This window comes from Amia ocellicauda, chromosome 23 (genome assembly GCF_036373705.1).
Source record: "Amia ocellicauda isolate fAmiCal2 chromosome 23, fAmiCal2.hap1, whole genome shotgun sequence".
Classification (NCBI taxonomy): domain Eukaryota; kingdom Metazoa; phylum Chordata; class Actinopteri; order Amiiformes; family Amiidae; genus Amia; species Amia ocellicauda.
Genome location: NC_089872.1, coordinates 17,967,797 through 17,987,451, shown reverse-complemented (window position 1 = coordinate 17,987,451; position 19,655 = coordinate 17,967,797). Strand labels below are relative to the sequence as shown.

Sequence of the window (19,655 nt, the reverse complement as noted above, 5' to 3'; positions counted from 1 at the left end):
AAGTTCTGTCCAATTGCACACTACGGTGGGGCGAACCGCTTTCTGAACTCAGTACTTGGTTAAACCTAACCCCAGCCAGTCCACAAAAGAAAAGGCAGAAAAAGGCCAACCCTCTCGTCTTTAAGCATCTGCAGCTCGTGAACTGCTTGGACTGAATCTACTGAAGTGATAATTAGGGTTCATCAGACCAGGTCTAATGCCCCTCTGGAAGAACTTGATCGGCTGGCCATTTGTTCTTTGAAAGTGATAGGAATTAGCGTAGGGAACGTCATGTAGTCATTCTGCTCTGTGTTTTTGGATTTCTGTCCCGAATCACATTAGGAATGCAAGTTAAGCTTTTGGACTTAATTTGTAAGGCACACTGAAGTTCTTGGCATGAACTGCGCTATGTAAGAGTGGCAGAAGTTTTTATTGTATTACATAGCTATGCAGAATCACTTTCACGATGTTCTGTCCAAACAGTCTCAGAGTTTAAATTCCTCTACAATTGTAAACAGTCCATTCTTTTGTTATTCGAAAGAGACAACAAATAGTTTACCCTCATTTTTGCTGTTTTTAATTTATCTGTATAACCCAAAACTCCATAGAAGGACTTACATTTGTTCTGTATTGAAGGTCTAGACTTGCAAGGCTAAACATTTTGCCAGAAGTCTTTCTCACCCTTGGAGAAGCCAGGAAAATCACTCGAGTCTAGTAGTTACCAATTACTTTGAGAAGGACCCCATGCTGTTCAAAATTATTAGATGACAGCTGCGATTAATTATCCACACACATCCATCGCTTGATGTTATACCAGTGAAGACGGGAAGGCCGCCAGCTAACAGTGAGAAGGGCAAGTTTCATGCCCGGCTGGGGTCAACAGAGATTAAATACTTCCAGGTCACTTCACAAGGTGACCGTTCCCGAAGGCTGAGCGGCAGCCATCTCCCCTTTGCATTGTGCCTCTGGGGGTTTCCCAGTTAGGTAGTTTTCTGTTTTTCTTTTCCTACTTGACACCTAAGACGTTATCTCTGACAGCCATCAAAGGTGAATATCAAGACGGAGACTGCCCAGAGCTTTTCAATTAACAGTACTTGTAACAGTTCACATTGCAGTTGGCCGTGGCTCGGTTTTGCTGTCATTACTTCAGACTGTTGAGAATTTCTAATCTGATTGGCTGTGGTTAGAACTCTTTCCTTGTCAAGAGTAATTCTACCTCTTGTAGATCTGAAGTGAGCTCTCAGTACCTTTATGATGTATGGCAGCACGTTGACGGAGCAATCCAGTATTTGGTTTCTCCACTGTTATGTAGCCGCAAAAAAGAATGTTTAGCATTGATAAAAGCGTGCATTTTGGGTTTGGTAGATGTCCTGTATTAAAAAAAAACTCAAAAATCTAATTTGAACTGCCAGAATTGGCATTTATCTTTATCAAATTCTATAAAAGACCGATCTCACCCAGGTCAATACCCCCACACTAATGCTGAAAAGGCTGTTACCAGACATGTAAACAAAATACTGGTACTTGAGGGTCCTTCGGCAAACATCTCAATCTATAACCAATAAACAATAACTAGGATCCTGTTGAGAGAGGTGGATCAAAAGGCCCCCCATTGACTCTTATCTCCATCTATAAACTTTACTTTTCCAAAGAGAAGATAGTTGTTTGCCTTTGAAAATGTGCCTTTGTAGTTTTTTGTGAATTAAGAGGACGCTCAGTTTGCTCTTGTTGTTAATTTATTAGAGGTAAAAAGACACATGTGGGCTCAATTTTTCTGCCATGATGTCATCACATAGATCATAAAGTGATGTCACCTCGTCTGAATACACAGCATAATAGACCTTTGTATCGCTACAGGAATGGAAATGTTTATTCACTCCCCTGAAGTAATGGATTGATTTTACTTTCCATTAGTGTTCCTGATTATTTCTTTATTGCCTTCTTTATACATAGGACAAAAAACTTTCAATAAACGCCTAGTACATTCAAATAGACAATTACAAAGACAACACGTAATGGCCAGGTAACGTTATGATGTTTGACATTGCTAGAGCATCGTTTCTCTCATAAATTAAAGAATTGCTTTAAGCAGTATTTGTAGTACATACTCAAAAGTTACCATAATGGAAGAGGCTGACATGTATATTGCTTTTGTTAAAGTATTCCTCTCCATCACTTTATTGAGATGCATAAATCACGCAGGACAGGTTAATGTTACTGTAATGGCTGTCAGTATGGTTCAGCTAGCAGGGTCAAGTGTTATGAGTTATTTTCCTGGAATATTAATTAATCTATTTCACCCCTAGGCAGCAGATGGCAAGCTTTAGTTACCCTGCTTGCCGTGTCTTACTAGATGGTGTCTGTTTTTTAAAGGGGTTGATAAAAATGTAATTGACTCTGACATTTTGTTGGCACATTTCTCTTTGCGGCCTAGATTTGTTCATTGTGTATTTAGGAATTCATTTTCTTCTGGAGGTGAGGCTTAATTATGCAACTAACCTCGGGGGACGAGACCTTTTTAGTTTTGCAAAATAGCTATTAACATCGCTTGGAATTGGAGGAAAGATGCAGCGCATAAATGAGCGCGTTTCGTGTCAAGACAGAGATGCACGCTGCGTTCCTGGAGAGAGGAATGCTGGGAGGAGTGGCTCTTTAGCCTCTGTTAAAGAGCTATAAAGTGACGGGTGAAATGGATGTTTACCTTTGCTTGTCAGCTCGAGAGGGGTCCTTCCGGTTTAATCAGGCTGCTGTATATTCAGTTTATTTCTGTTACAGCCCATTATTAAAAGCATGCATAATGGCATTAATTATTTATTTACTATTTCCCATCCCTGGCTCTTCATAAAGACCTCCTCGAGATGCTCCCTTGTGTGAGAGATTGCCACGTTAGACCACTTTTTTCAGTGTAGTTTAATTCCCCACGCAGGCGTTTGATTTTTGAGCGAGTTACACTTGGTCCTGTTCCAAACCCCAGTCTGCGCCGCTTCCCAGGGGGCAATCCTGTTGAAGTGCTTTGAAAAAAAAAATGAAAAAAATCCTAGTTGGTCGGCTGGCATGGTGTCCGGTGCCACAGGAGGTGCTAACAGTCTGCTGGACCCCCGCTTCAAAGCCCGGGCGTTGTCTCAATGGGAGATTTACGGCTGGAAAAGAACATGTGCGGGAGGAGTCTGCCAGAGTGAACTCGATCACTACCATGGAGCCACGAGGAAGGCTACTGAGCACCTCAGGGGCCAACATAAGCCCCCATTGCTGTCTTGAGGAGTTATGGGCATTTTTTTAACTTTATTGTCTTAAAAAAAAAAGAAAAATCGTAGGAATTCAGCTGTGCAGGTGTCTGTCTCGGCTTGTGTTTTATAGTGGCATGATCTATTGCTGTATTAAAGGTTTCATCCACATTGTCACAGCTAGTTTTTTTATTGATGTTGTTGTTGCTTAGTCTTAAAGCACAATTAATACATTGTAAACCTTCATATCAGCTCTTATTTGAAAACTGAAGCCTTTCCGTTCCGCTGCCTGAAAATAAAAGAGCAAAATAAAGAGAAACCCAATCCCCCGGCAGTGGTGGCACGGGGATCTGTCGTCTCTGCCCTGACTGTTGCCTGAGCGGCTTGGCCCTGTTGTGGGAAAGTGTGTGAAATGTGTTCATCATCTGTGAAGGCAGTTCAAAGGGAGGTTTTCCTTTTGAAGGTGGATGGTTTGATTGCCCGCAGGTCTCGGTTATGATCTGGGTGATTTGTATGACACGCGGTGAAAACGCTCTTGTGGTTTAGTAGGGCTGGCCCCGTGACAGGCTAGGAAAACATCTTAAAAGTCACTCTGTGGATCATAAAGTATTCATGTGGAATCGGTGAGTGGAGAGAGGGTGCAATGCTCCACTGAAGGATCCCATCTCTGATGCCGCTGCTCCCTGTCTTTAACACACTTCAAACGCGGCCGTATTGAGGCTGATGAAGTGAAGGAGTATGACTGCACCGCTGTGTCTCCGTTACTCATACCCCACATGGTGTTCGGGACGTCATACTCCATTTCCCCCCTGTGTTTTTCCTGCATCAAAGTCCAATTTTGTGCTGAGGCATGCCCCCTCCCGATGCAATGCCAGTGAATGGAAATAATCTCTCATTGACAACACCTGTGAGTCTTGGTTCTGAATCAGATGGACCCATGGCTAGGTGGCACATTTTCCCACACAGTTAGTCACAGAACAACCCGAAAAATAGTTAAAATGAATAGTTAAAATGGAGAGAAAGCAGGGGAAAATATATATTAGCAAGGATTTCCGAAGTCTTTGCAAGAAATTATTATTAATTATATTATTAATAAATACGATTTGCCTAACACTAGGTTTTAATTGATAACTCTATAGGCTTTAATTACAATTGATCAACTTATAATTTTCTGGGCCGATCCTTAATCCGTTGGAAAGGCAGAAATGTGAAATTGGAACCATTTTAGAGGGGCATGTGAGAGTCATCAAGAGCACCAAATGACAGACAGAAAAAAACTGAACAGCTGTCCCAAAATATACAGCACTACAATAAAAATAGAGATCTCTGCTTTTGTTCATTCAGTTCATTATAGCAGAATTTAGTGAGAGGGGTGTGTTAACGTGGCCAGAGAATTATCCCACTGAAGGCAGATATTATACAGTTTCACCAGTAAATGGTCTGCTTGTGTAAAAATAAGCAAAATCAAGGTACTGATATAACAAACTACCAAGGATCTTTTACCAGCCCTTGGATATGATACAGAAACATTTTTTTAATTTGTTTTACTTCATCTGTGCCAGCGCACCAAGTCTAGCCAGATATGTTGTTGAGGCTGGAATTGGATACGATGTTTTAAACATCTCCCGTTTGGCAATTTCCCCCCTAAGCTTTTAACGAAGATTTGCAGCTTAGTAAACCAGCTTTTGTGTCGACTGGTTATCGCTTAATTTTGTTTCCAGAGATGATCACATCTTTTGGACGAATGCATCAAACGTCACTGTAATAACGGTGTGAGAAATCCTTTTGGTTTCAAAAGGCCAAGACTGGGGTTATGAACCTCGCTTAACAACTGCAGCGGATGTGATGCTAATGCTGTTTGGTCTACTGACATTAAGATAACAGCACATTGAAGTTACAATCTCCACAGTAAATTGCTTTGTTTCTCGTGTTATTCCCCAGATGTCCCAGCTGTATATTTTCCTGTGTTGAAACCTTACGAAACACGCCACATGCTTTCTGACCGTTTCTAGCGATATCAGCCCTCAGACACTGGAACCGGGCCTTGCTTGGCTCCCGGAGCCCAGCGATTAAGTTTGAGTGATAAGAACAAGATGGTGACGGGGCTCTTTCTTGACTAAAGCAGAACCAGATCTTTGTTTTGTATAAAATGTTTAGTGAGCGGAGAGAGAGAGAGACTGCTGATCAAGATCATCTGTCTCGTGTGGTTTAACCAAATGTATATCATTCAGGATAACCATTTTAAAACCCAAAGACAGCTGTTTCACCATTATAGTAGCAGGAGGCACAGCTGAAGAATAGGTTTCTTCTTCATTGCCTCATATATAGTATTGTGATTCAAAGCAGGGCACCTATTTGAGCCTATATAGATCATTCGTGTGTGTTTGTATATATATGTATACTGCTTTAGAGAACCGAGCGGATTCTCCAGAATGAATTTCCACGAGAAAGGTTTTACACATGCTGTTGGCTCCAAGCAGTCCAGGGGTTATATTATGGTGGACTGTGACCCTTTACCCTACATTGGTAAACCAGTAAAGAGATATCCTATTCTATTCTTGGACTGGAGTGAGTGTGTGTGTGTGTGGGGGGCACAGTGTGTCTATTTAAAAGCAGTGCAATGCCCTGCTATTTACAAGGCTATCGGGTTCTGTTTATTTATACTGTACAGAGGCCTGTTTTCCTAATGCAGGGAAGGACAGCAGTGACTGGGGGTTGTGTGCGCTGACCGCTCCGCTCTCCGCCTGTGATTCAATCCCCCCCGTCGTACAACGCTGACGCCGGGGGAGGGAGTCTGGACGTAAAAAAGGACTTGTTTCATACTGGGCTCCTGACAGACTGCGGTGATGAAGGAATGATAACCCCACACCCCCCCGCTGACCCCCTGCAGAGGTTTTCGATAAAATTGCTAGTGGAGAAGAGAACTAAACCCTACCATGTCAAAAGGGCTCCTATCCACGTCAACGCTATTATTTTCAGTTGCTCGGAACAAGACTCCTATCTCGTCACATGATTTGATCTTGCACAATTCACATTCATCTCAACACAAGCACCTCTTGCTTGCTTGCTTTTTTTTTCTGAAGTTCCTCATTTCAACAACAACCCAAAGATGCTCCTCAGCCTTCAGACCATCAGCTGACAACTCTTCTGGTCACAGCCTATCTTGAGGGAGCAGAGGATTGTCCTTGTTTGTCTTTTAAATATCTCCTTAAGCACAAGCGCAAACAGCTTTAAAGGAGAGTGAACTGTTTGCACATATTGCCGTGTTAAATACCTCTTCGCTGTTAAGCACTCACAGTAACTTGTCAAACCTCTCCTTCCTCGCTTGATGCTACCCAAATGGCCTCTGATTTACCTAGTTTAAAACACTGTGCTTTCACTTGCTGCCAAGTACAGAGAGGAATAAAGGCATCTGGCACCACATTTGCAGCCAATATTGCACATCACCATCGATATGTGTTACTTTCTAATGTCAAGTGGACCTCCAGGAACAATGGTGGTTTCGCTCCACTTCTGTCTGGGGCTTATTAACGGCCAGCCCAAATGCCCCACCCCCCGTGTTTCATCTGCCATCGTTATTCTTGGAAAGCGACGTTCTCCCAATCCTTTGAAATTTATCAGTCAGGCAAGATGTGAAATCATTTCTTTCGTTCCCCTTTAAGTGTGTCTGCAGAACCTTGTTATCTGTTTATTTATTGGCCGGTTTCTGTTGTGCAGATCCCTTCTTGTGCAACTAAGGAGATGTAATTTCGAGTTTTAAGTGTTTCAGTATATTTATGTTCGTAAGTGAATGTAGATCTGTATAAAAAAAAACACACGCAAGCTGCACATTAAAGGAAAGCTGGCCAATATCTGATGCCTATGTTCATGGACAGGAAAGAAAACAACAAAACAGCTCTATGGCTACATGATTTTTAATATCCACCCCATGGAAAGTGTCAGATATTCTCCAAAGACAACATTTATAGAGCCCCATCTGTGTCCTCTAGATCACAGCCCTGTTTTTAATGTTTTCTTCTGCTTATCTAGGTGTGTTGAATGTCTATTTTTCCGCTAAAAAGATTGTAAACCTGGAACTCAATATTTTATTCTTTCACATTCTGAACTTGATTAGATAAATAACCGATATCTTGTTATCGCAGTGCAGTGTAAAATGGGTCCCAAACTCACCTGGAGCGCAGAGTCATTCACAGTCTGTTATCGGTTACTGGCGTTTCATCCATGAACTGGGCTGAGATAAGCTGCTTATCTTTTAATGCCATGTGATCCATTTTATTTGGTGAGATAAAGGCTACTAAAGATACCTTCACTAATCCCTGGCTTATTAATATAGCTCTGCATGTGATACATGCATAGCTGTACTATTACTATCCCATACCCTATCCTATTTGCTTATTTTGTATTTATTTGTATGAAATGTTTGGAAAAACACATTGCATGATAGGTTGAATTTAAATGTCTTGCACTTCAAGATTTGTATCATGTGTCCATTAGCCAATCCTGGGAGAGTATTCAGCAGTCAAAAGCGTATACTGACTGCAGGTATGTTTTGCTCTGTGCTGCTGATATAATTGTCCTTGGTCGTGATGAGAGGAGGAAACTGAGGACTGAACTGTCCTGGCCTCGTGATGCAGCTCATGTTGAGCCGCGTTCTTCGACGTTCTCTCAAGGTTACACCGTGTTTAAAAACTTTAAGCCCTGAGCCAAAAACAAAAGAATCATATTGCACTTTGTCTGGCTCGGCCTCTGCTCTTCCAAAGCAGTTCTGCAGTTTTGATGGCGGTATTACAGGTCAAAGGGGTGGAATGAGTGCACAGCCACTTTGTCCTGTGTCTAGGGAAGTTGCATATATTGTTTAATATACTGTAAATGGATTGCACGTGGGTTACTGTCCTACATGTAGAGCACATAAAGATTTCATATACAATATATACTGTTGCAAAATATCCAGTGCTGCCAGTTGGCTGCAGTACTTCAGTCCTTCTGTGCTTTTCAGCAGGAATGTAGTTCAGAACGAAGGAAAACCACAGAGTAATGAAAAAGCAGTCTCTCATAAGTAAAAGCATTTGTACAGTTAACTGCTCGGTAATTTAGGTTGTATCAATTTTAATTCAGTTCCTGAACAGCCTCCTTTGATATCGTTTGAGTGACACATGCTGAAGGTCCCTTGTCATGTGCGAAATCTGTTGGCTGCGCTGAACTCGTACACTGAGAAATGTGGCTTTCTTTCCCAGTTCTTCCCGAAGAATGTGGAACAAAATTGCACAATGATTATTTCCACACTTCTCTTTCCCTTTTAACACATTTACTTTTGAAAAAATACATACATTTGAAAGAATCTAGACTTTCATTTAGTGAACATAATGTGTAGTAACCGTCAAATGCAATAAGCAGACCATCTTCCATAAAATATGTATGTTATGTTGGATCACATTTCCTTCATTTGTTGCCATAGAAAGCATCGCTCTGTATGGGTGTAGGCATTAGATGGCCACAGGTCCAAAGAGGACTACTTATTAATAATTTGAACCATCCTAATAACAGTTTTGTAATATATTGAGGAAATTATATGTTGAAAATCGTCTGCTGATAAGAATATAATACAGTAATCGACACTGGTGTGTATGTCTGAATGTAGGTTGAACTTATGGGAATAGGAATGTCCCCCTCTTCGCTTTTCTGGTGCCAGTCTTTTCCCAGTGAAACTAATCTCCTTGTTCGAGCTAGTTGGGTTAATTGTGGTTTTGCTGAAGTCACTAGCCAAACAGAAGCATGTGGAAAAGCTTAGCATGTAGCTTTACTTACTGACATTGTTTGGAATCCTATTTAAAAAAAAAAAAAACTTCTGCCGCCGTTTCTAATGTAGAAATAAATTAGTGTGAGTGTTTTGTTAACTGGAGTGTACTGGGGGTCTGGGAAAAGCTCGTACCCACCTGTGGTGCCAAGCAGCGCCTCGACAAGCCAAACTCTTTGGGGATCCTTTAAATGGTTTCCGAGACAAATTGATTTGCTCGCAGTTCAGAGGAGTGCGGGAACTTATGGCATACGTTTACTTTGCAATATTCAAGCTGCCAATAGACGGGCTAAGGCCATGATACGCCTATTTAAGCCGATGCTTCATCTAAAGGTTGCTTCTCTGGACACATCCATTTGCATCTGTCAACTTGAAACGCAAAGGCCCTGTTTGGAGTTATTTTAACCTTGGTTGCCATTAAACACAGCTAGGATTCGACGAGCACACGATAAATCAGTGCATCCTGGAATAACAAGAGCTGTGACCTGGGTGTTAAATTATGCTTCTTCTTCGTTTAAAGGCATTGCATCAGAAGTGTGGTAGCAATTTTAGCCTGCTGTGTTTGCAGACGTAATCATCACTTGAGGCTACGATTAAGACACTAGTAATAGACTGCTGTCGCTCAGCCTTGTCTCCTCTGCTGTATGGATTGTTATATCCGTGCATATTTCTTTTTTTCCCTCCCAGAGATCCTGCCTTTGTCACAAAGCACACACACTTCTTACACAACAGCATTTTGTAGGCTATTATATTGTCACCCTTTCCTAACACCTGTATCTGATGACAATATCTTCATTGAAACTGGTCCAAGAATAATTGCCTAACATGGCAAGCGATAAGGGAAACGGACTGCATTTTTTAATTCGCAGCGGCACAAGTCCAAGCTTAAACTGACAACAAAAACTTAAAATCCTAATGTACTAATCGTATATGTTTGCATATTCGAGGACTCTAGAGGGCAGTCAATTTTGGTTGCGATGAAGAAAAACAAGTTTCTGTCTCCTTAATGATTTAACACAAAATACGTTATTGGAGATGACCTTCGACTGTTAGAAAACATTAGGTGCTTTGTTAAACTTCAGCATATCTGTGTGTATTTAATCAAGAGCATTTATAAAACCAGGCTAATCTGTCTTGCCTGTGGACTCTTTATTTGGTAACTTAATAATTCTGCTTTCGGTTTACTGACTCTACGTGTCAGAATTTGACGAATGAAAAGTGTTTGGTCTCTTTGCGCCCTGCAGCTGTTGTGAGGAATTTAAATGAGAATTAGAGAAAATCAGCTTGTAGCACATGCAGGTGCACACAGTCATGGGAGGAAATACATTATACAGCTTTATCAGCTTTTCCTCTTCCAAAACCTTTAAAAAAAAAACATTCAGTCTAGAAACTGTGCTTTCAAATGGGTTGAAGACTAAATAAGCGAAACAATTGCTGTCAGGTATGGAGAGAGAGCAACGGTGGAATTCATGATTGAAATGTAAATGTTTTGACAAGTGTGGGACAATATTTTGTTTTGTTTTCATCGCCTCCGTTTAAGAAGACGACTTTCTGAAGTTGGAAAATTTGCGAGGCAACCGTATACCTGGGAGCGTGGAAAAATGACCACACTGATATGCTCTTTTGTTTACTGCATACCGTGCTTTTAAAATGCCTGGAGAGCTCAGTGCTCACTGAAGTTAAATGATATCGCAGTAAACTTCAGCAAGCCAAGTTTAATTAGTGGAACATGTCTGAGCAAGGCCCATGGAAGTAGACAAGTACTCGGAGTGACAACAGAGGTCAGTAAAACAGCTGGCTGGGGCCAGGAGATGTTGTCACAGGAAGCTTTTCACTGTGTCGAGCAGCACTGTGTAGGGGAACACTGTTGACCACAGAGGTCACGTCAGCTGTGTGTGTGGATTACAGCTGGAAGGGGGTATTAGTAGTTGTTGAAATTATGCTGGCTGGGGCTTCCCTTTCTGAGCGATTCACCCATTGTTTGAAAGGGAGATTTCTAATTATCTCTCATTCCAGTCCAACATTTTGTGAAGTCTAGAATCATGGTGTTTACCATGCAAATCTGGCATCTAGTGTTTAAGGATGTTTGCAGCAGCCATTTAAGCTTGTTTGGTGCAATTTTGACATTTTAAAGCCTACGTGAGTACCTTTCTCCTAATGAACTGATGAAGTGCTTATTTCTAGCTTTGTGGGTGTCAGTTGGGTACAGTATAATTCTTCCTGTTAAATAAAGGAGCTCCTTGTGATAATATTCCAGCCCTATCCAGTAATTGAGTACATTGTTTCTTTCAAAGAAGCTGAGTCAGGAAGAAGAAAAAAAAAAAGTCAAATTAAATTGAGCCTTCGGAAGGTTAACAGACAATCATAGGAGTTGGAGAGACTTTGAAAATCCTGTCATATTTCTTTGGCTCCTCTCTGTGCCTCTCTCTCTCTCTCTCTCACAGTCTCCAGTATCAGATTTGGATGAGCTCAGTCAAAAGCATGAAATTTTGGAAGTTGTCCTACGATTAGGCAGTATCTGGGATGCTTCACCCATCCGCATGAGAGATTGAATTCATCCTTTGGACTGTGCATCTGTTTTTGGGGGGCCCGGGAAAGAAGGCTAACATTGTGTTAGAAAGATGAAGACCTTCAAAAACTGAAGAAATTAACTAGCCCTTCATTTCCATGCTTGAGGCTCATTCAAATTCTTGCTTCTTTCCCCCCTCTCTCCTAACGTTGGCAGGCACCAGTGTCTGATCTGAAATTGATAGGATTCAGCGAGGGAACCGTTCATTTCGGTTCATCTCGCGGAAATGCTTGGCATCTCCCCTCAAAAGGGCCACGGGTTTCATTTACAGTATAGTCTTCTGCGGTGGCTGTGATTACAGTGTAGCCGCTTCATTGATGTAATGATGCTCTGTGGGTGGAGGCGAACCGGATTACTGTTCATTGACTCAGTCAGCGCAGATGAAATGTGACATTCGGAACTGCTGAGTGAAATGATAACTTCACCAGATTGAGCTTCCTGGGATGGACTTGAAGTCTGCTGTGTGTTGCCAGATTGGAGCAATACAGAATAAAAAGCTATACAGAGTCTGAGAGGATGCTGTACTGTTACTCTACAAAACAGTGGACGGATCTTAGCACTGTGCTGAATCATTTATTTGTTGAAATACCTGACTGCACGCCTTGTATCTGAAACGGAAGCCTTACGTTTGTGGTCTGTGTTACATATCTTTTCCATTTAGCTGATTTTCTTCTCATTACAGTCTATCGATGGATATTGTTTTCTAATCCAGTGAAAATAGTCACATTTTCCCATTGATGTCATTGTTCATGTAAACTGTTGTGCCCCCCCCAGTGCTGACTCTCTTCTTTGTCCTCGCAGACACAGACCCCCCCTTACCATGACAGTGCACCAAGGGTCCAGCCAACAGTTTGTCATCAAGCCCAAGTACTACCAGAACCACAAAGTACAAAGCCAGCCACAGACGCCAGAGCGCTCAATCCCCCTGACTGCGGGCAACAGTCCTCTGCAAGGTCAGTACCACCTCTCTACCCTTTACAATGTGTATGGTAAGTATCTGTCACCTCGCGATGAATAGTTTTTTCTGTGCCTTTGTCTGATCCAAGAATTCAAAAGTGTAAATCTGGAATAAATGGCAGCATTCCAAATATTTCTACCAAATTAGTTTCTTGCCCTTCGATGACAAGTGAATAATGCACCTCTAAGTCACCATGAGAAATTGGCATATCTCTTTCCAAACCAAAGGCAGAAATAACTGAGGCCTAGAAAGGCTTTGCCATTATGTAGCTACCCACATAAGACGAGCCTGTGTCAGCATTAGCCTCATGAATTTAAGAGACTGTTTATTATTTTTAGGTTTAAATTTAGTTTCCTTGTTTAGGATTCTGTGGACAGTGGCTTCCCTTGAGTCAGTTACTAATTTCACTGTATTGGATAGTGATTCCTCACATTTTAAAAGCCAATGTTTTTGCCCACTATGCAACGTCTAGGTTTCAGTGGAACTGCTCCCATCCTTGATGTCAGCCGAGTCTAAACTCCAGACTTTGCTGCCTCAACTTGTGTGTACAGGACAATTTAATGAATGCTTCTTTTTTAATGGAAAGAGCCATTGTACAAAGCTACCTTGTCAAACATATTGACAAGTTGTCTGCATTGGACACACTGTGGCTATGGATTTATTTTTTATTCAGATGATGTCATTATTTAACCTGATGAAGATATAAAACATGAAATGGCTTTTTTTGGTTGGAAGGCAATCAATAGTAAAATCTTCCTCAGTTTCATGTCCATCAATATTGATAAAACGTCTGGGCAGATGAGTTTTCTGTGTCCGGCTCACGTATGTTTAAACAGCGCATGTATTTTTATTAAGTTGGTGGGCATTTCATTGACATGCATATGGCTACTGTTCTGTTGTCTTTTCGCTTCCCGTATTTGAAATGTTGTGTAGTTCTTTCATATCATTTTCAGTCGCCTCATCACAGCAAATATACACAGTTATTTCAGGAACTGAGCCCGTAATTTGGCGGTGCAACAATTAGGTTTTCCTTTAGAGAGAGAGATGATTAGGCACCGCGTACATCTGCTGTGATGTAGAGGATTGCAGTGCGACCTGTTTGTGGTTGAGCAGCAATTGAATTGTAAATTACAGCCCTGGTGGTAATCACATAAGACATAAACACTGCCTACTGCACCTTGTTGTTTAAAATGAATTATTTGCTTGGTTTTCAGAGAGAAATTGTAGATGAGTGCGTTGAGAGAGAAACGGAGAGAACAGCGATAAACGGCATCTTTGGGGAAAAAAACTAAAACCTCAACTGTCGATGTTAAAAAGAGACAATATAATCATCTTCATTTTTTGTATTAAATGTATCTATTTATCTGGTTTACTGGTTGGTGGCCAAGGGGGTATTTGTCTTTCTGTCCGTAATGATGACAAGCCACCACTGTATAGCTTGTTGATGAATGCCTTTCCAGTTGTTTTTATTCCCCAGTGGGAGCCGCCACCTCACTGTCAAAGATCTCGAACGAATCGCTGCGACCGCACAGATGGTGTTGTGTGTGCTGCCCGTTCAGTCCAGCACTAAGTATAGTGTACGCTGCAGTGTGAATTTCTATTACTTAATTAATGGCACAGCAGACACAACACTTAGGACGTCGCCCTGTCATTGCTCTCATCCTTCATAGAGCTTTATGTAGCTGTCCCGAGCTGCTGTTTTGAAACTAGTTAACTATGTACCGCCAAATCTACATACATACGGTTACTGATGATTCTGGACCGGTGAAAACCACACAGGACACAATCTGATGGCATTTAGGCATAGTCCCGTTAATGTTAGCGATATCCACGGTGTTGAAAATATTCCGTCAAGAGACCCAGGACGTTGCCTGCTTGTCTGACAGTCGACTGGAGAAATGCCGCGCGGCCTACTGACGTGCCGCTGGCCCCGTGTCCGCACTCCTGTCATTAGTCCGGGAGCCTCCCTTGGGATGATCGCCCAGGGAGAATATCAGGTGCTAGATCTGACACCTGGGTAAAATGTTCCACTTCCTCTCTGTTCAGGTTCAGGGAGTGAACAATTATTCTGTCTTGCTGGTCTTGCCACTGGTGTCAGCAGCTTGACAAATCTGTGTGCTGCGACTCCCTCCCAGCCCCGCTCCTCACAGCAGGATGGCTATTGCCGCAAAGCTTGTTAGGGAGCAGGTTTTACAGAAAAGTATACCTTTAGGTTTTTCCTCCCCTCCCCCTGAGCTCTAGGGACTCTGATTGTTGTTCTCGGGTTTCTCATGGAGGTGTGCTGCAGCTCTGGTTCAACGTCCTCGTGTGTGTAATACTTCTTGAAAAGATCATGGTCTTCCACAAATGAAGGCATGTTACTATTAGCCTATCTTTCATGCTAGTGTCCAGTTATTTAGTGCTTAAACATAAACACACAATCTCAGCAAATGTATCCAAAAACAATTCTTCAGAGAGAAGGTTCTGGAAAGTATTGAGCTGCAGATTTGCCTTGTATAGCCGCATTGCAGGGGGGAAAGCCCCTTCTAATGCTTCAGATTATGATGAAAGAAGTATGGTACTTATTAGCAAATAAGATCGACTGCAATTCGTGTAATGCTTTGTGTGCTAAGTTAACAATGTCTGAGGTTTAGAAGGCCCTACTGAGAGCTGCAGGCTGGTTGAAGCATGATACCTTCTCACCACGTCTCGGGTGTAAAAGCTTCCTTCCCATCGTGACATTTTCTTACCTGCTTTGTGGTTGAGTTTCTATTTATCTGTGTTTTTGAAAATTGTCTCGGTTTCCAGGTAAAATCAAGGTTTCACAACAGTAAGGAGACAGGCTTAAGGTCGATCTCTAATTGATGGGAATACTTTAAATTTCCACTTGCTTTCATGTTCAAAAACACTTTCTTACAGTTATGCATATTTTCTCAGGTAATATTTTTTACTGGATTGGTGAACAAATTAAAATGTGTCCTCAAACATGGATGTGTGACTATTGTCCTCAGGATTATAGAATTACGGTTATTAGTCTGTTAGTCTTTTCTACAGTGGTTTGGTGTGATTTGGACAAATATTTTCCTTGTAATAAGTAAACATTTTTGTATGTTAGTGTAATTGCTTCAGTAAATGAAAACTGAGGCCCTCCTGAAAACATAAAGCTGTTCTTGTTGTCACTGTAAATAATTGATTTACATGGAAAATATTGCATAATTTTTAAATACTTGCATTGTTACCATCAGCTAATCTGCAAATATATTACATGAAATATTTTTTTTAGTTGTATTGCTATCATTATTAATATAATTAAATAATTATTTGTTAATGTTGGAATAATTATCTCTGGGTGAATGTCTAATTGAGTAAAGATTGCTTTGCTCTAAAATAAAAGCGAGCTCTGTCCTCTGTAACCAGTGATAGAAGGCTTGGGCTGTTTTAAGTCTCATTTTGTACCATGATTAAATATTTCACCCCCCTTAAAAGTGCTCCAGGCAGACGAAAAACCTCCAGTCCTCCAGCCTTGCCTGCTTTCTTTAATGGTGTTTTGGCAGCTCTCCCTCGTTTTCTCCGCTGTCTGGTGTGAACAGCTGACAGCCGCAGACGAAACGTATAACTTGGGAATCCAGGGGGAGAGATTTTGCCAAGAAGCTGTGAAGAGGACGGGGGAGAGTGTAGTGGGCCGGGGGGGGGGTTGCAGAAGAAGGCGCTGTCCGCAAGAGCTGCGTCACTGACGGCGAAAAGAAAAAGGGAAAAGGAAAAAAAAAGTTGGAGAGCTTTCCTCTGGTGTCGAGTGCTGGAGACCTGAGACAGATGTTTTGAGACATCTCGGAGCATCCGACGATTTAGATCGGCTGGAGGGAGGGAACTGGAGGAGGTGGGGGGGTTAGATGAGGTGGGTAGCATACGGTGACTTCACCACCGAACACTGTCTTGGGAAGGCACACCGGGAGGGTTTATTCAAGCTTAGGTGCCGTCTTCTTTACATGTGCCTGTCAGCCCCGAGAGGGCGGGGGGGTGGGGGGGCTGGGGTTTTGAGTTGCTGTGCCCACGGCATTGCTCTTTGTCTGTCTCAGAATAAAGTGTGCCATTGTGATTCGCTAATCCTGCTCTAGTGACTTGACTTTTCACTGTGGAATTGGAGTGCATCCCGGAGTTTTGTTTGCTGAGCTTTTTTTCCCTACTCGTGTTTCAGAGACGCCACTGGACTTAGGAGGGAGAGGGAGAGGGAGAGGGAGGTAGAAAGAGAGAGAGAGAGAGAGAGAGAGAGAGAGAGAGAGTGTGAGAGCACATGAGAAACTGAGACAGCCTTCTTGACGGAGCTCCTGTCTAGCGGCTGCTGCTGTCCGGAAGGGGGATCAATGGATACAAAGTTGACGTGTTTGTTCTTCCTTTCCTGGGTGCCCTGGCTCACAGTGGGGAACCACACTGGCCGCATCAAGGTGGTCTTCACCCCCACCATCTGCAAGATGACCTGCAGCGGCGGAAAGTGCCAGAACAACTGTGCGAAGGGCAACACCACCACCATCATCAGTGAGAACGGCCATGCCGCGGATACCCTCACCGCACCCAACTTCCGAGTAGGTAGGTACCCCAGTCTGCTCAACCAAGAGGCCAGAGGAAGCTCTATGAGTTCAGCTCTTCTCTCTGCCTGTTTGGGGTCCATCTGTATTCTGACTGCTCTTGAAAATCCCGCTCAACGGTCAATGTGTATTTATTGTTTTGTTGTCAGCTATATTCTTATAAGATTGATCAACAAAGAAGGGAAGGTTGTGAAAAATATTTAGTTTTGAAATATCAATGTCTGTAGTTTTCTTCACTGTAGTTTTCATTGATTTCATTCTGTGCTAGAGGAATTTGTGAGCTGCCCTGTGACTGTTCGAAGAGTACTAGCATGCTGGTGAAGTTGTGGTAACACTGGCCTGGACCACATGAATATTTTGCCCCACACACCAATCAAAAAATTACAATTACATTTCTTGATGGCAGCGTTTTGTTTGACAGAGCATTCTAACTTCCACTTAATGCAAACCTGCTGTCAGAAATCTGTGTTTCTAATTTGCGATCGAAGGGTGGGTCCAGGTTTCAGTTCGGTTTGGGCCGCTGTGGCACCGTCCAAAAGCCCGCCTCTTCTCAAACCCCATCCTTGAGGTTCTCGGCAAAACTGTCCATCAGTCCCCCGATCCGTACTGTACTTCCACAGATGCCGTTTTCATAGGCTGCTCTTCAAAGAGACCTCAACCTGCCCCTTTCCTCTTAAGGAACAAACCACCGTTTCCTGTGCGTTCACTTTCTCTTCGGCTTGACACATTCTGAGTGCTGTGGAAAGAACAAAAACAAACTGCATTCCAACACAACTCCAATATTTGTCTTGAGATCAATGCTGTAACCCAAATACAGTGTGGTGGGTGGGTGGGTGGGTTTGGGGTTGGGGGGGTCATGCAGCTTAACTGTCTGCTGAGGCTGCCAAGCACATTGTGTCATCCTGGACTATATTAGTAGACTTTATTATAGTCTACATTAACCTTCTGATGCTGAACCGCAGCTTGGGTCTGAGCCCCCACAGAGGTTGCTGCTGGAGCAATAGGGGCATCAAACGATCATAGCAATCTACACAGTGCTGGCAGGTCTTCTCTCACAGTGTTGTGTGCTTGTAGTTTTTTCCCAGGGTCTCCAACTGGCTCGATCAGAGGAACAATGTGTTTCTTTGGCCTGCAGTTTGTATGAAGCAGATAAATCATTGACTGACAAAACCACCAGTCCAATACAAAACCTCCACTTGAGCCGAAAGATCCCAGATAACCATGTTATAACATCATAACCTGACAATACATGAGTAACAAACTTTTTCCCCATACCGTCACCTGACTCAAAAATGCTAAATTTCAAAACAAACATGGAACATGTTTTCTAGCTGCAAGAATTTGTTTGTAGGCATATGCATTGTCGTAATTTCACATAATACAGGTCTAATTTTGTATTTTATCCCCCATGCATAATGGAAATACTTCCTGAAATGACACAAACACTTTGTTGTTGTGGTGGTTGTTGTTTATATGTGAGCCCATTAGCTCTAGCTATAGAAGGGGAGTTGCTGTAGACCCCAAATTTTCACCGTCTGTCTCAAAGCGGCTCAGTTCGGTGGACAGTAAGACCCTGCTGTTTTTCGTGTGCAGCTGCAGTGTTGAGGGATTGTTCTTGGTTTGTTGCTGTTACTTCACCCACCTTGAAATGTGAGGCTCTGGCAGAGCATCAGCTCAGGCGACCTGTTGGGACATGTTGTCTGCAGTACTGAACTGAACTGATCTTTAAGACTGGGGAGGTTTTCTGGGGCTGTAGCTTTGCACATAAAGGGTTGTAGTCAATTTGTTTGTTTCTTAAGATTTCAAAACGATAAAGTTTTAATGATATGTTTGATCATCATGTATGTATACAGACCAAATATTGAACTTTTATAAATAAGATGCATCGTGGTATACATTTTCCTGTGATAACAAGCAAGGTAAAAGGATAATTAGGGGGAACTGCTTTGCAGAATCATAAAAAAAAATACTACAAGTTTTAAAGTGAGTGAAGACTGGTAATGGGTGTGTGTTTACTAAATTCTGTGGTGTGGTATTAGGGTCATTAAAATACAAACTGAAAATGGTACCCCAGAGCAAGGTACTTAACCAGGATTGTTCCAGTAAAAGCCAAGCAGTATAAATGGGTAATTGTATGTAACAAAAATAATGTGCTATATTGTAACAATTGTAAGTCACTCTGGATAAGGATGTCTGCTAAGAAGTATAAGATTAATGTAGAATAAACTAGACACTGTTATATCTATGAGAAAAAAAAAGTTCCTTCCTTGTCACATCGTTATGGATTGCCTTTTAAATGTCATCATCTTTATTCTAAACTCATGAAACCGAGCATGATTGTGGGGATATATTCTGGTGAAGTAGGTTGAAAGTACAGACAGTTCAAACTGGACTTAAATAAACGTATTAATACTTAATATATGTAGACAGCGCAGCAGTATGTGTTTCAACGTTGGCGTTTTCACCTGCCATGTTGTATTCTGCGTCTGAATAAGACGTCTCTTCTCTGGTCCGTGTCAAGTGCCGATTCAGAGCAGAAAGCTTTCCATACTTCGCTCATCCTGTCAGG

General features: G+C 42.1%; 1 protein-coding gene across 5 annotated transcripts in view; it reads left to right on the top strand.

Annotated features, from left to right (window-relative positions):
* Positions 1-19,655, top strand: part of ltbp1 (latent transforming growth factor beta binding protein 1) — an 81,230-nt gene that overhangs the window by 7,780 nt on the left and 53,795 nt on the right. For all 5 annotated transcript variants that reach the window (XM_066697120.1, XM_066697121.1, XM_066697123.1 and 2 more), the window contains exons 4-5: positions 12,368-12,519; positions 16,920-17,087. In XM_066697120.1, coding sequence (XP_066553217.1) covers positions 12,368-12,519; positions 16,920-17,087 — 320 coding nt within the window. The remainder of the gene's footprint in view (positions 1-12,367; positions 12,520-16,919; positions 17,088-19,655) is intronic.